We start from the raw sequence: 17,716 nt of genomic DNA, 5'->3' as shown, positions 1-17,716 counted from the left end.
ATCAGTGCATTAGAGATACAGAACTTAGGGTAGAAAATGCTCAAAATATTATATCTAAATGCACAGAGTATATGAAATAAGATGGATGATCTTGTTACACTATTACAGATTGTCAGGTATGATGTGGCCATCACTGAATCATGGCTGAAGGATGGTTGTAGTTGGGAGCCGAATGTCCAAGGAGGAAAAAAGATGAAATATGAAAGCAAGCTAGCAAACAATATTAAATTGGATAGTAAAAGCTTTCTCAAGTATGTAAAAAAATAAGAAAGAGATGAGAGTGGATATAGGACCGCTAGAAAATGAGGCTGGAGAAATAATAATGGGGGATAAGGAGATGGCTGATGAACTAAATGAGTATTTTGCATCAGTCTTCACAGTAGAAGACACTAGCAGTATGCCAGATGTTAGTGTGTAAAGGAAGAGAAGTGAGTGCAGCTACTATTACAAGACAGAAGGTGCTCAAAAAGCTGAAAGACCTAAAGGTACTTAAGTCATTAGGACCAGATGACCAGATGAACTGCACCTTTGGGTTCTGAAAGAGGTAGCGTTAGAGATTGTGGCAGCATTACAAATGATCTTTCAAAAATCATTGGACTCTGGCAAGGGGCCAGAGGACTGGAAAATTGCAAATGTCACTCCACTCTTTAAGAAAGGAGGAAGGCAGCAGAAAGGAAATTATAGACCAGTTAGCCCGACCTCAGTGGTTGGGAATATGTTAGAGTCAATTGTTAAGGATGAAGTGATGGATTACTTGGTGGCACAGGACAAGATAGTACAAAGTCAGCATGGTTTCCTTTAGGGGAAATCCTGCCTGACGAACCTGTTGGAATTCTTTGAGGATATTACAAGTAGCATAGATAAAGGGGATGCAGTGGATGTTGTATATTAGGACTTTCAGAAGGCCTCTGACAAGGTGCCACAGATGAGGCTGCTTAACAAATTAAGAGTCCATGGTATTACAGTAAAGTTACTAATGTGGTTAGAGCATTGGCTGAATGGTAGGAGGGGACGAGTGGGAATAAAAGGATCCTTTTCTGTTTGGCTGCCGGTGACTAGTGGTGTTCCACAGGGCTCGGTGCTGAGACCACTTCTTTTTACACTGTATATAAGTGATCTAGATAGTGGAATAGATGCCTTTGTTTGCAGATGATACATAGATTGATGGAGGGGCAGGCAGTGTTGAAGAAACAGGTAGGATGCAGAAGGAATTCAAAAGATTAGAATGGGCAAGAAAGAGGCAAATGAAATGCAATATTGGAAGATGCATGGTCATGCAGTTTGGTAGTAGAAATATATGTGCGGACTATTTTCTAAATGGGGAGAAAATACAAAAATCTGAGTTGCAAAGGGACTTGGGAGTCCTTGTGCAGAGCACCCTAAAGGTTAACTTGCAGGTAGATTCGATGGAATAAGAACATAAGAAAATAAGAAATAGGAGCAGCAGTAGGCCATCTGGCCCAAAGAGCCTGCTCTGCCATTCAATAATATCATGGTTGATCCGGCCATGAACTTATCTCAACCTACCTGCCTTTTCCCCATAACCCTTAATTTCCCTTTTATGCAAAAATCTATCCAACCTTGTTTGAAATATACTTACTGAGGTAGTCTCCACTGCTTCATTGGGCATAGAATTCCACAGATTCACCACACTCTGGGAAAAGCAGCCCCTCCTCATCTCCCTTCTAAAATCTACTCCCCTGAATCTGGAATATCTCCTCATTCTTGCCTCACCTCCCAGTGGAAACAACTTTTTCTGCCTCTATCTTATCTATCCCTTTCATAATCTTATATGTTTCTATAAATTCTCCTCTCATTCTTCTAAATTCCAGTGAGTACAATCCCAGTTAACTCAATCTCTCCTCATAGTCTAACCCCCTCATCTCTGGAATCAACCTGGTGAACCTCCTCTGCACCACCTCCAAAGCCAGTATATCCTTCCTCAAGTAAGGAATTGGATTGAATTGAACTGACTTTATTTCTTATATCTTTCACATACATGAGGAGTAAAAATCTTTACATTAAGTCTCCATCTGAATGTGCAATGTGTAAATTATAGTAAATTGCAATAAATAGTTTGTACAGTAAGATATACAACAGAACAGTCAATATAGGAGACCACAACTGCATGCAGTACTCTAGGTGTGGCCTCACCAGTACCCTGTACAGTTCCAGCATAACCTCCCTGCTCTTAAATTCAATCCCTCCAGCAATGGCCAACATTCCATTTGCCTTCTTGATAATCTGCTGCACCTGCAAACCAACCTTTTGTGATTAATGCACCAGTACTCCCACGTCCTTCTGCACAGCAGCATGCTGCAATTTTTCACTATTTAAATAATAATCTTTCATTTTTCCTACCAAGGTGGATGACCTTGCATTTACCAGCATTATACTCCATCCACCAGACCCCTGCCCACTCACTTAACCTATCTATATCTCTCTGCAGACTTTCTGTATCTTCTGCACAATTTGCTTTTCCATTCAATTTGGTATTATCAGCAAACTTAGATATACTACACTCGGTCCCCTCTTCCAGATCTTTACTGCATATCGTGAACAGTTGTGGGCCCAGCACCAACCCCTGTGGCACACCGTTCACCAGTGATTGCCAACCAGAGTAACAGCCATGTACTCAAACTCTCTGCTTTCTATTAGTTAACCAATCCAATGTTAGCATTTATTACAGGAGGTCCAGAATACAAGAGCAGGATGTGATGCTGAGGCTTTATAAGGCACCAATGGGGCCTCACCTTGAATGTTAAGAACAGTTTGGGGGCCCTCATCTTAGAAAAGATGTGCTGGCATTGGAGAAGGTTCAGAGGAGGTTCACATGAATCAAAGCAAGAGGTGGAGAGTGAAGAAGTAAAGGCATCTCGGAGAGAAGCGTCTTTTTTAACTGATCGGGGAAAAGACTGCGCAGGCGCGTGACGTAGCACGCCAAAGGTTTAAAAAAAAGACCACCATATACAGCGGCCATCATTGGAGTGGACTGAGGCAGAGTGGGATGGCTTTGGCTCAACAGGCTTCGGCGAGAACAGGCAGAGGCGAGGTTTTGAACGGGGCACGACTGCGCAAGCGTGTGAAAGTCGGCCTGTGAGGCAGTGGGAGAATTTTAAAAGCAAGCAGATTAACAGAGCAGGCGACAGAGTAGAGGGAGACAGAGTAGGAAGGCTTTGGCTCGAGAGGCTTCAACGAGCAGAGGCTGAGGACGAGCTTCACTCCAAGTGAGGTAAGGCCGGGCAATTTTCTTTAATTAATTTAATTACCTTAGGAGCAGGTAATGGAGGCAACATTTAATGCAGTTGAGTGCTCCATTTGCAGTATGTGGGAAGTCAGGGCGGGCACAATTGTCCCTGATGACTACACCTGTAAAAGGTGCATCCAGCTGCAGCTCCTGACAAACCATGTGAGGGAACTAGAGCTGGAGCTGGATGAACCGGATCACTCGGGAGGCAGAGGAAGAAATAAACAGGAGTTACAGGGAGATAGTCACCCCTAAGAGTCAGGAGACAGGTAGCTGGGTGACTGTCAGGAGAGAGAAGAGGATTAGACAGAATGAGCAGAGCACCCTGTGGCCATTCCCATCAATAATAAGTATACCATTTTGGATACTGTTGGTGGAGACAACCTACCAGGGACATGTTGCAGTGGTTGCATCTCTGGCACCGAGACTGGACCCTCAGCTCAGAAGGAGGGAAAAAAAAGAGAGCAATAGTGGGGATTTGATAGTTAGGGGGACAGATAAGAGGTTCTGTGGAAGAGATCGAGGATCCCGGATGGTCTGTTGCCTCCCTGGTGCCAGGGTCCATGATATCCCGGATTGGGTTCTCAGTATTCTCAAGAGGGAGGGTGAGCAGCCGGATGTCGTGGTCCATGTAGGGACCAATGACGTGGGTAGGAAGAGTGAGGAGGTCCTGAAAGGTGAGTTTAGGGAGTTAGGCATCAAGTTAAAGGACAGGACCTCCAGGATAGCAATCTGAGGATTGCTACCAGTGCCAATTGCAGGGTTAGGGTTAGTGCAGTGCCAAGTGAGTATACTTACTTATTCAGTCAGTTATGGGTCAAAGTATTTGGTGAGTACAACTTCTAACTCTTCTGGCTTCAGTCTCGTTGCCGTCTGTTCTGAAATCGTTAGGTTGCGTTCAGGAAAACAATGAAATGGCACGCTGCCATCAGACAGTGTTTTCAGATTTCTCTGGTTACCCCGTCCACACTGATCTGCCCAAGCGGCGTTTTCAAAATTACACACTTTGGAGAGCGTTTCTGAAAAGCTCCGATTTCAGGGGACGAAAACGCTGTTTTAGTGTTGTTACGTACCCGTGACACGTGACAGTGGTGTACTTGTCACGTGACAGGTGTTGAAGCTATACTGGACTTGAGGTAATGGTCTTGTGATGGTGGAGCGACGTCATTTTCCCGCCAGTAGAGGTCATGTGACAGGTTTTTTTACAGGGTATAAAAGGAGGACCCCTCCCTGTGAGGAGGGGCAGTTCGTGGCTGGATTTGCCATGTTGACTTCATGCCACTGCATGATTTAATGTTATGACGCAGTTTAGTTGAAAGATGAAGTTTTATTTAATGCCTACAGTTTAAAAGGTCATTGCCAGCAGTTTCTTTATAATACTGCTAGTTGAGAATCAGTGGAGAGTGAAGATCGGAGTTCGGGAGTTAAAAGATCGAGGAAAGTTGATTTCGACGGTGAAACAGGTTCGACCTTGTTTGATCCTCATTCGGAAGGAATTCGTTGACTGTGCTCATGTTAATCCCTGTGAATAGCAGAAAGGATTGAGTACAGTGTTGTAAAGGGAAGGTCAGTGCCTTTAAGCCGTTACATTTCACCTTCGTAAATTCTTCATGGGAATTGCAACAACACGACGTGAAAGAAAATTTAAATCGTCTTAAAAAGTCTCTCCCTTAAATGGACTGTAAGCATTTTGAACTTTTGCAATACTACTTTGAAGAACTGTTTTTGCAACATCGCTTTAAGAACTGTTTAAGCTTCATTACTTTAAGAACTGTTTAAGCTGCCGCAAAGCAGCTGATTTCCGGTTACGTGAGTGGTTTGTTTACTTTTGGGGGTTTGTTTTTCAGTGTTTAATAAACATTTTGTTTGTTATAAAAACCCCTGCCTCACTCATATATTTATTGTTGCTTGAATCCGTAAGTGTGGACGAAGGGTAAAAACGAAGAGAAAAAGCTTCGGTTACGGATTTATCTGATGTAGTGTGAACGTAGCCTAAAATTCATTTGGATGTCTGTGGTTTGGATGCGAATCAGTTGTGAATGTTGTATTTAGTTTCAAATAAAGCATTGTCCATACTTTGTAACAATGAAATTGTCCTTTGATGTCTGGCACATAAATATCAAAAAGTCTAGCTGGTCCAACATGGGGCTCTCCTCATAGTCTAACCCCCTCATCTCTGGAATCAACCTGGTGAAGCTCCTCTGCACTGCCTCCAAAGCCAGTATATCCTTCTTCAAGTAAGGAGACCAGAACTGCACGCAGTACTCCAGGTGCAGTCTCACCAGTACCCTGTATAGTTGCAGCATCACCTTTCTGCTCGTAAATTCAATCTCCCTAGCAATGAAGGTCAACATTCCAGTTGCCTTCTTGATAGCCTGCGGGTCCTGCAAACCAACCTCTTGTGATTTATGCACAAGAACTCCCAAGTCCCTTTGCACAGAAGCATGCTGATATTTTTTACAATTTAAATAATAATCTGCTCTTTTATTTTTCCTTCCAAAGTGGATGACTACGCATTTACCAAATTTGTATTACACCTTCCAGGTCCTTGCCCACTCACTTAACTTATCTACAGGTTAGATATAGGCCCAAGCTATCTCTGCAAACTCTCCATATCTTCTGCACAAATTGCTTTTCCACTTAATTCAGTATCATCAGCAAACTTAGATACATTACACTCAGTCCCCAGATCGTGAATGTATATTTTTGCTGCTCTAATTAAGTAGATCCTCCTTTAGCTTGGCCTTTCCTAGTAAAAATTTATTTTTGTCCAGGAGGGCTAAGAGGAGGGACTGGTAGAGTGATTTTCAACATGATAGGCATTTTTAAAAATTAGCACTCACACTTGGATCTGTTCAGGTCAGTGGTACACGGTAACACAAGATTTCACAAACATGGAGAGCTGAACTGGTAGATATAAAAGTGGGGTGTGTGCGTGCATGTATGTTTATGTAAGTGACAAAACCTTGTGTGTTAATTTGTGAGATGGAGCCACCAGTTGCGAAGGGTGGTTACCAAGGTTCAGGACGCCACAGTGGGGAGTATGTATGTTCGTTAGGGGAGCTGCATTTTAGCATATGCGTTTTGCAAGTGTGATGCGAAGGAATACAGCAGGCATTATGAGTTCAGCTGCTCAAAAGTGGCTACTGTGGATGCAGCTGCTGTGATGTCCCAGAGAGCTTGTTTTATTTGCTGGCGGCCAGGGCACAAAGCAAGGAATTGGTGGAATAAATGTGAGAGCGTAAAGGAGTTGACATGTTACAGGTGCGGCCTATCGGGGCATGTTTCCTAAGATTTATCAACCTATATCCATCCAGGCTTTGGTGATGTACTGGTAGAGGGTGCACATACACATTACCCTCTGTTCTTCAGTAACTCAGCAGGGATATTTCAGTGCCGGGGACTGTGTGCTCTTAAGGGAATGGACAGCTGATAGAATCTCCTGGAAGGTTGGTGGTAGACTGGGGTCATAGATAAGAGGAAGTTCAGGCATTTCATCCAGGATGGTGGGGTCTGCGTCAGAATCCTGATTAAGCAGGGTGTTAAAATGCTCAGTCCACTTCAGCAGAATGGTATTCTGATTCTTCAGAAGTGTTTGACCATCTGCTGTTTTCAGGGGAGTAACGCATTGACTTATTGGGCCATAGATGGTTTTGACAACATTGTAAAAATTATGCATGTCATTATTATCAGCAAAGGACTGGATTTCATGTGCCTTTTCAGTCCACCACTCATTTTGTATGGCCCATATTGCCTTTTGCACTTTCCTCCGAGCTGCCTGCCGCCGATGGATGAAGGGTTATCTGAAGTTGCCCGGTGTGCTTTGTGCATGTCCTTAAGCAAGTTGTGGATAGTATCTGAGTTATCGTCAAACCAGTCTTGGTGGTTTCTTCTCTTATGCCCAATCGATTGGGCCGCTGCCTCATAGAGCGCAGAGCTGATATAGGTCCATTGTTGTTTCATGGTATTTTCTGAACTCAGACAAGGTTCCAGCTCCCTTAGTTTCTCAGCTAGGATTCATCGAAACTCACTTCTTGCTTCTATGTTTCTCAGGTGGTTGCAATTTAGCCACTTTTTATAGGGTTTCTGCAGCCGCAAGGGGGGATGCACTTTCACATGGAGCTTGGCCACAATCATACGATGAGAACATCCCACAACAACGGAGAAATGCAAACATTGTTGTCATTTATAAGAACAAGGGTGACAAGACCATCTGCGGCAAAAGTAGGGGCATATCACTCTTTTCTGTTGCTGAAAAGGTCCTGGCTAAGGTGATGCTTCAGAGGCTCATCAGCAACATCACCGGGTCAATGCTGCCTGAATCGCAGCGTGGATTTAGGAAGGAGCACGATCGACATGATCTTCACAGCCCAGCAGCTTCATGAGAAGTGTTGGGAGCAACATCAAGACCTGTTTATAGCCTTTGTCGACCTCTCCAAAGCATTCGACACTGTGCAAGGAGAGCTCTTATGGGATGTCCTCCTCAGGTTTGGTTGTCCCAATGAATTTGTTAACATCCTCCGCCAGTTCCATGATGGGATGACTGCTCGGGTGACCATAGGAGGACTTCCTTGTATGCACAGGGTTGAGGCAGGGGTGTGTGCTAGCGCCAGTGCTCTTTACCAACTTCCTCTTATGTGTTACCAAGCCTCTCCACAATGAGATTGAGGACAGCAGCAGTGTGGCAGTGGACGTCAGATTAGATGGCAACCTCTTTAACATCAGGAGGCTCCACGCAACTACCAAACTCCGTAGAGAATGGGTCCTGGAGCTGCAGTATGCAGATGACTGTGTTCTTGTGGCCCATACTCCAGAGAATCTTCAGACTGTCCTTGCTGTGGCGGTGACAGCGTACAGCAGGATGGGGCTGACTGCCAATACCACCAAGACAGAAGTGGTTTGCCTTCACTGTTGGTGATGAAAAGCTGTCAGTAGTGCCATCTTTCAAATATCTAGGGAGCATTCTCTCTGAGGATAGTGGTATTGACAATAACATCCACAGCCACATTAAACAGGCATCAGCTGTCTTTGGGAGACTTCGGTGTAGAGTCTTTCAGAACAGGAGCCTTTGTCCCTCCACAAAGGTCGCTGTATTTCTTGATGTTCACCAAATTTCTTGGTGTTCACCTAGTGGAGAATCTCACCTAGCCCCTTAACACCAGCTCCATAGCAAAGAAAGCCCAGCAGCGTCTCTACTTTCTGCAAAGGCTGAGGAAAGTCCATCTCCCACATCCCATTCTCATCACATTCTACAGGGGTTGTATTGAGAGTATCCTGAACAGCTGCATCACTGCCTGGTTCGGAAATTGCACCATCTTGGATCGCAAGACCCTGCAGCAGATAGTGAGATCAGCTGAGAAGATCATCAGGGTCTCTCTTCCTGCCATCATGGACATTTACACTACACGCTGCATCCGCAAAGGAAACAGCATTATGAAGGACCCCACGCACCCCTCATACAATCTCTTCTCCCTCCTGCCGTCTGGAAAAAGGCTCCGAAGCATTCGGGCTCTCACGACCAGACTATGTAACAGTTTCTTCCCCCAAGCTATCAGACTCCTCAATTCCAAGAACCTGGACTGACACCTTACTGCCCTATTGTCCTGTTTATTATTTATTGTAATGCCTACACTGTTTTGTGCACTTTATGCAGTCCTGGGTAGGTCTGTAGTCTAGTGTAGTTGTTTTTTTCTCTGTGTTGTTTTTTTTTTACGTAGTTCAGTCTAGTTTTTGTACTGTGTCATGTAACACCATGGTCCTGAAAAACGTTGTCTCATTTTTACTATGTATTGTACCAGCAGTTATGGTCGAAATGACAATAAAAGTGACTTGACTTGGTATACCAAGCAGTCTGTGTCATCACCCTCCTTTATAGCTGTGAAGCTTGGGTAACCTACAGCCATCACATCAAGTCCTTGGAGTGTTTCCACATAAGCTGCCTTCAGTGCATCCTGGGAATTTGCTGGCGTGAGTGGTTGCCTCACACTGAAATACTTGTGAAGACTAACTGCAGAAGTATTGAGGCCATGATCACCCCAGTGTCTGCTGCAGTGGCTGGGGCACGTGATAAGGATGCCCCCATGTTGGCTACCCTGCAGAGTGTTATACGGCCAGCTACATTATGGTCGACTGTCAGCTGGAGGGCTGAAGAAGCACTATAAGGATCAGATGAAGAATGCTTTAAGGAAGTGCAAGATCAGACTTGAGGACCTGAAAGATGTTGCTTATGACCATAACACTTGGCGACAGCTGTGTAGGGACGGGGTTCGTATTCTGGAGAGGGAAAGAACAAGCAGAAGACAGCAGAAGAAAGCCTGGAGAAATGCAGCCATGGTTGCCATCACTAACACCACATATACATGCCCCACCAGCAACAGAACTTGGGGGTCCAGGATAGAACTATATAGTCATCAAAGATCTCACCGTTAAAGGAGTTGACATTGTCATTGGATTCTAATGGACAGCTGGAAAAGAAGATCAACCTATATACTTAGACCCTGAACTTACACATATTTAGACCTGTATCATTTAGTTTCTCCTCAATCTTTCATACATTACTTCACAAATTCCTCTATTAAACTTCACCAGCCACTTGTATGCTTATTGTGCTATACTGTGCAAACAGAAACATCACCTCCCCTTCAACACACAATACTCCTCTGCCAAGACTCAACCTCATGGCTGATCTAATTACTATCTCAACTTCACATTCTCATCTTCCCAAGGTAACCTTCCATCCCCATGCTTAAAATCTGCCTACTTCTGCCTTAAGAAATGTGAAAAGACCTTGATTCTTCTGTCCTTTGAGAAAAAGCATTCCAGCTCTCCAAGAAATAAAATCTGTCCTCACCAATTAAAAGTATTTTTTCATCTTATTTTCTTCTCCTCACTCTTTGCCGCATCTTCATGCTTTCTGCAGCCATGTATCAGTCATTAGCGCATATCAAGGAACAAAACAACCAATTTCTGGCAAACGCCACAGTTCATCAGCCATCAGTGTTACAAACGACTACATATCACTGATCCCTGCTTCCTGCTTCAAAGCCAATTGCCTACCCATACTTGGTAGTTCAGCTTTAATTCTACAGACTGGTTAGTATTTTGAATACTTGCCCACCTTAGTGCAATTCACTGAAATAGAACTGAAAAACACTTACATCGTCATCATCATCATCATCTTCCTCCTCCTCTTCGTCTGTGTCCCCCTGCAGTTTGTCACTCGATGTAGGGCGGTCTGCAACATTCGCTTGCTCCTTGATTGCCAATCTAGATAATGAGGAAGGTACTGGAGGACCGATCAGATCGCTGCTTGAACTATCACTGTCTTCATGTTCACTTTCATCTTCAACAGGTGACCTTTCAGAGACAAGTAACAATCAGTAATTGATAATGTGTTGGTTTACTGTTGTCAAATGCACTGAGATAAAGTAAAAAGCTTTGTTTTAGACAGCTGATCTGGACCATTTGGGGCAAAGGGCCTGTTTCCTTGCTGTACAACTGACTGTCTAATTCCTAACACAAAGATGTTGAGCTCGTACAAAAGGAAAAACAATAACAGAATACAAAATATAACTTTACAGTTATAACAAAAATATAGTGCAGGTGAGCAAATAAAGTGCAAGAACCATGACAGGGTAAATTAAGAGTTCACCTTTTAATGTATAACAGGTCCATTCAACAACCAAGCTATAAACATACTTATCTGAATATTCAAACTGCCCAGTGCCCTAAGTGCTCCATAAAGCATAATATCCATGCCGGACTATATCTGTAGTGATGGGTAGGGAGGGCCCCTAGCACTTTGTTATCCATAGGAACAAGGGGTTGGTAATAACCTCTTACCTATCAATGGCTTCAGGATGCTCTTTCCTGGTTGGGGTGCTTAATTTCCCAGTGCAGGGTGTTGACTGAAGAGATTCTGCCGCAGTCTGCTCCTTCTCTAATAATGATGGAAAATATTAGAAGTTCAGATAAGGCAACAAGTACTTTGACATTCAATGTCAGGAGTAAAATGGCACAGAGGACTTTATTTTATCTATTAACTTTCATGACCTGTGTGACTCCAGTAAGGATGGAATTTATCACCCATTGTTATCACCTTAGAGATGGTGGTTGTAGACTACTGCTGCAGTCCAACTGCATGTTCAGCTGTCAGGTAGGCAGTTACAGAATTTTGACTCAACCATAAAGAACTAGCAATATACTTCCAAGTCAAGATCATATTTGACTTAAGTTGTTAAGAAGGCGTATGGTGTGTTGGCATTCATCAACCATGGGATTGAGTTCAAGAGCTGTGAGGTAATGTTACAGCTATATAAGACCTTGGTCAGACCTCACTTGGAGTACTGTGTTCAGTTCTAGTCACCTCACTACAGGAAGGATGTGGATAATATAGAGAGAGTGCAGAGGAGATTTACAAGGATGTTGTCTGGATTGGAGGGCATACCTTATGAGAATAGGTTGAGTGTACTTGGACTTTTCTCCTTGGAGCGACGGACGATGAGAGGTGACCTGATAGAGGTGTATAAAATGATGAGAGACTTTGATTGTGTGGACAGTTAGAGGCTTTTTCCCAGTGCTGAAATGGCTAACATGAGGGGGCATTGTTTTATGGTGTTTGAAAATAGGTACCGAGGGGATGTCAAGGGTAAGTTTTTCACACAGAGAGTTGTGGGTGCATGGAATGCACTGCCAGCGGCGGTGGTGCAGATAGAATAGGATCTTTTGAAAGCTTCTTAGATAGGTACATGGAGCTTAGAAAAATAAGGGGCTATGCACTACAGAAATTCTAGGCAGTCTCTAGAGTAGGTTACATGGTCGGCACAATATTGTGGGCCAAAGGGCCAATAATGTGCTGTAAATTTCTATGTTCTATGTTTAATGGACAAAAATTTAAAAAAGGAAAAATTGAGCCAAAATGATGGTGGACAAAAATTATCCAGTTCCCTGACAAATATAGAATTTGAGCTCCATTTCCCAACTGGACAAAGTTTCATACCGGATTTCCTCTCAGAGAATAAGAGGGGCTGATGACAGAGGTGTCATCGGGAGAATACTTTGGATCTATGTTAGAATAAAAGGTGAGGCTAACAGGTTTAAGGAACCTTAGTTTTTGATAGAAATTGAGGCCCTACTTAAGAAAATTAAGGAGGTGCATAGCAGTTATAGGCAGGCAGGCACAAATGAGAGACTCGAGGAAGATGCAAGGGAACACTGAAAAGAAAAATGACAGCAGGGCTAAAAGAGAACATAAATTTGCTCTGGTAGACAATGTGAAAGAGAATCCCAAGGGTTTTTCTAGCTAATATTAAGAGCAAGAAGATAGCAAGATACAGAATTGGTCCACTTGAAGATCTATGCAAGGAACTAAAAGACAAACAGTGAATGATAGGAAACCATAGATGCAGTAGAACTGAGGATTTGGGGAATACAAATCCCTAATTCTTTGAAAATCATGTCATAGGCAGATAGAGAACTTTTGGCACATTAGCTTTCATAGATCAAAGTGTTGAGTACAGAAGCTGAGATGTTAAGTTGAAGTTATATAAGACATTAGTGAGGCCAAATTTAGAGTTTTGTGCACAATTCTGGTCACCTGCCTACATGAAAGATGTCAACAACATTGAAAGAGTTCAAAGAGAATTTACAGAAATGTTACCAGGACTTGAGGACCTGAGTTATAAGGAAAAGTTGAATAGGTTAGGATTTTACTCCCTGAGCACAGCAGAATGAGAGGAGATTTAATAAAGGTATACAAAATTATGAGGGGTACAATTAGGGTAAATACAAGCAGGATTTTTCCACTGAGGATTGGTGAGATGCAATGAGAAGACATAGGTTTAGGTGAAAAGCAAAATATTTGAGATTCTGATTGGCAACTGCTTCACTCAGAGGGGGCTGAGAATTTGGAACAAGCAGCCAATCGAAGTGGTAGATACTGGTTCAATTGTAACATTAAAGAGAAGTTTGATTAGATACCTGGATGAGAGTGATACGGGGGGCTCTGGTCCATAAGATACAGGAGCAGAGTTAGGCCATTTGGCCCATCGAGTCTGCTCCACCATTGAATCATGGCTGATCCTTTTATTTTCCTCCTCAACCCCATTTCCCAGCTTTCTCCCCGTAACCTTTTATGCCATGTCCAATCAAGAATCTATCAATCTCTGTCTTAAATACATCCAACTACCTGGCCTCCACAGCTACACGTGACAACAAATTCCACAAATTCACTACCCTCAGGCTAAAGAAATTTCTCAGCATCTCTGTTTTGAATGGACGCCCGCTATCTTGAGGCTGTGCCCTCTTGTCCTAGACTCTCCCACCATGGGAAACATCCTTTCCACATCTACTCTATCTAGGTTTTTTAACATTTGAAAGGTTTCACTGAGATTCCCCCCCATCCTTCTAAATTCCAGCGAGTACAGACCCACAGCCATCAAACGTTCCTTGCATGCTAAACCTTTCATTCCTGGAATCATCCTTGTGAACCTCCCCTGGATCCTCTCCAATGCCAGCACATCTCTTCTCAGATGAGGAGCCCAAACTGTTAATACTCAAGGTGATGCCTCACCAGTGCCTTATAAAGCCTCAGCATCACATCCCTGCTCTTGTATTTTAGACCTCTTGAAATGAAAGATAACATTGCATTTGCCTTTCTCACCACCAACTCAACCTACAAACCAACCATTTGGGTGTTCTGCACAAGGACTCCCAAGTCCCTTTGCATCTCAGATTTTTGGATTTTCTCCCCGTTTAGAAAAGTCTGGATGCAGTTAGATCAGAGTAGGCAGAAAAGCAGGCTGGCACAGACAAGATGAGGGTGACAGGGCAATTGCGTCGTGGACAACTGTGTCCCGGTCAAAAGCGTCTCGGTCATTGGCGTCCCTGGACATTTTTTTTGCGTCCCAGATATTTGTGTTCAAATATATGTATATTTCATATTAGATATATTTTTTTATTTTTATATCTTTGTGTCCTGAACATTTCCATACCAATATATGTGTATTTCATAAAAGATATAAGTTTTATTAATTAAAAAAAGGTTTGTAGCATACATTTTATTGATTAAAAATTGAATTTATAAGTCTAAACTTAAAAAGTATGCATGTTGTGGGCAACCCCTTGTAAGAAACTTAATTTGTCCTCAGGATTGTAACGTGCAATTAATGATTGAAGGTGCTTATTGCTATTCTTATTTCTTGGTTGGACAATAATCCCTCATTGGTAGTCAATTTTTTTTTTGTGGCCATAGCTTCCTCTTCCTTCAACGCATCAATTAATTTCCAAACAGAAGGGTGTTGACAAGTAATTGATTTCTGGATAGCATTATGCCACCCCTCTAAACTATTGTTAGATCTAGGCAAGTCGTTCATTGTTTGATCATGAACATTCCAAGATGCAATGGAAAAGGTTACTGCAATCCTGTGTCCACTTGTACCTCTTGCTTGGCCAATGTATGTAACTTCAAAGTATGTGATGAATTCGGGAGGTAAGTCGTGATCTTCACTCAGATCCAAAAAGCCGGCTACCACATCATTTACTGGAAGGAAAGCTAATGCAGAGGAACACCTAATTTTTAAATTGAATTCTTGATCTTCGTTATACCATTGTCTTAAACCAAGGCTGCATATTTTCTTAAAGATAGCTTTTGACAAAAGGAAAATACACGAGCTTATTGTTGCATTAGGATATGTTTCTGCTACACTCTTTCTTGCTCCTAGTTCAAAATCCGTCAGCACTAATTTGGGATTAAGTTGAGGGAAAGTCTGCAACAAAAGAGCGAATAGGTGGTCATATGTTTCTTTAGTCTTATTGGGTAGAAGAGCAAAAACACGGGGAATATTGAATGTACCATCTTGGACATGGATGCAGTACAGTTGATAATAGATTTGTGGTCAAATTTTAAACGTGTCATCTGATTAACTCTAAAATTGATTCTTTTGCTCTAATTGCAGCAGTAGAAGAACCATGGTTATGCTCATTAATTCGTTTTGTTATTTCATTGCTCTCAGTATGAACTCTTGCTTTGCAGAATCGTACCACACATTTCCAGTAAGTTTTCATGCCCGCAGCATTTTTCTTATGATAGTGATAGATATAACTTCCGTCATCAACAAGTATATTTCCACCTTTGCTTGATTTCAAGAACTGTGACATACCTTAGTTTCTGGAAAAAAAGTAAATTTAAAGCCAAATTGTAATAGGAAACATGCGGGGGTTTGTTTATAAGTAGCTCAGTCGCAAACAAGGCACCTCTCATTTGCCTACAATTATCCTAACTGATTAGATGATTGCTTTTTGAGCTGAGATAAGAGGCTTAGTATATATAACATGGGGTTTGTTACCGTGGGACGCAAATGACCAGGACGCAAAAAAAACAGATGCAAATGTCCAGGGACACAAATGACCAGGAGACAATCATCCAGGATGCAAATACCCTAGTACCCAAGATGAGGTGAAGGGCTTATATCTGCACTGTACTACTCTGTGACTCAAGAGTGTGTTTAATTAAGTTGGAGACTTGATATTGAGTCTTGCAGGTGGCAGCATGCCCAGATGGAGAATGAGGCGTTTCCCAAACTAGCGTTGCGTTCTACAGATGTACTGTGAAGATCAATTTGTCTGGTTGCATAACTGTCTGGTATGGAGGGCCATTACACTGGATCAGAAAGATGCTGGCAGCTTTGTTAGTGTTGTTGGGGATGGTTTAAACTAATTTGGCAGGGGGGTTGGAACCGGAGTAAAGGGATTCAAGATAAGACGGATGGTAAAAAAGCAAAGATAGCGTGCAGTCTGACTGTCAGGAAGGGCAGGCAGATGATAGGAAATAATTGCAGCCAGCAGGGTGAGTATCAGTGCATTTGGGATGCAGAATCAAAAAGAAGAGCAAATGCAGCACTCAAAGTGTTATATCTCAATGCATGGAGTACACGAAATAAGGTGGATGATCTTGTTGCACTATTACAGATTATCAGGTATGATGTTGTGGCCATAACTGAATTGTGGCCAGGAGGTGGACCACAGATTACAACAGGAAATAGACTCTTCGGAATTCCAATAGCATTCAGGGTATTAAGATGGGGGATAAAATGCATAAGATTTTGTTGTATGCAGATGACTTGTTTGTCTACATTTCGGATCCTAAGAAATCTATTCCTTCTATGTTATCCATATTTTCTGAATTTAGTAGTTTTTCTGGATACAAGTTAAATTTATACAAAAGTGAGTTTTTTCCCATTAATAATCATTTGGATCAGTATGAGCAATTACCTTTTAGTATTGCTAAAAATCAATTTACTTATGTTGGTATTAAAATTACTAAGAATTTTAAAGATCTGTATAAATATAATTTTCTTCCAATAATCGATTATACCCAACAAACACTTTCTAAATGGTCTCCTATGACGCTATCATTAATTGGTCGAATTAATGCTATTAAAATGATAGTTCTACCGAAATTCTTATATATATTTCAAGTAGTTCCTTCATTTATTCCTAAACAGTTCTTTGACAGAACAGACTCTAAAATTTTATCTTATATTTGGAACAATAAAAATCCTAGATTGAGTAAACCTTTATTGCAGAAATTAAAAAAAAGACGGTGGTATGGCTTTGCCAAATCTTAGACTGTACTACTGGGCAATTAATATTTGATATTATTACCTGTTGGATTCATTATTCAGACATATATGACTGTCCTTTATGGGTGGAATTGGAGAAAAACTCGGTGAAGGGGTATTCCTTGGCCTCTTTACTGAGAGCTCCTCTTTGCTTTCTGCTCTCTAAGTTTGGTAGACAAGACCTTAATCCTATTATTAAACATACATTAAAAATTTGGTTTCAGTTTCACAGATTTTTTTCAATTAAATAATTTTGTCCTTTCTAGTAAAATATATCATAACTATTTTTTTTAAACCATCAATTTTAGATCAGGCTTTTTTAATTTGGAAAACCAAAGGAATAATAACTTTTTTGGATTTGTTTACAGGGAATGTTTAATGTCTTTTACTTAGCTAGTGGATAAATTTGATTTATCTTTTTTAGATACACTTTTTTAGATATTTACAAAGTAGGAATTTTATTTATTTATCTATCTATCTATCTATCTATTTATTTATTTAGCTTCCAAATTACCCCTCTGCTCATCCATCTACAAACCCCATTTCCAGAAAAGTTGGGATATTTTCCAAAATGCAATAAAAACAAAAATCTGTGATATGTTAATTCACATGAACCTTTATTTAACTGACAAAAATACAAAGAAAAGATTTTCAGTAGTTTTACTGACCAACTTAATTGTATTTTGTAAATATACACAAATTTAGAATCTGATGGCTGCAACACACTCAACAAAAGTTGGGACAGAGGCATGTTTACCATTGTGTTACATCACCTTTCCTTTTAATAACACTTTTTAATCGTTTTGAAACTGAGGATACTAATAGTAGATTTGCAATTGGAAATTTTGTC

General features: G+C 41.6%; 1 protein-coding gene across 1 annotated transcript in view; it reads right to left on the bottom strand.

The window, feature by feature from the left end:
* LOC140728836 (WD repeat-containing protein 70) overlaps positions 1–17,716 on the bottom strand; it is a 180,087-nt gene that overhangs the window by 147,630 nt on the left and 14,741 nt on the right. Inside the window, exons 4-5 of the mRNA XM_073047832.1 lie at positions 11,090–11,186; positions 10,405–10,603 (exon numbers count right to left, since the gene is read on the bottom strand). Of these exons, the coding sequence (XP_072903933.1) occupies positions 10,405–10,603; positions 11,090–11,186 (296 nt within the window). The remainder of the gene's footprint in view (positions 1–10,404; positions 10,604–11,089; positions 11,187–17,716) is intronic.

Source organism: Hemitrygon akajei, chromosome 6 (assembly GCF_048418815.1).
Source record: "Hemitrygon akajei chromosome 6, sHemAka1.3, whole genome shotgun sequence".
Lineage (NCBI taxonomy): Eukaryota > Metazoa > Chordata > Chondrichthyes > Myliobatiformes > Dasyatidae > Hemitrygon > Hemitrygon akajei.
Note: the sequence above shows the minus strand (reverse complement) of the source record. Positions and strands in the feature narration are given on the sequence as shown.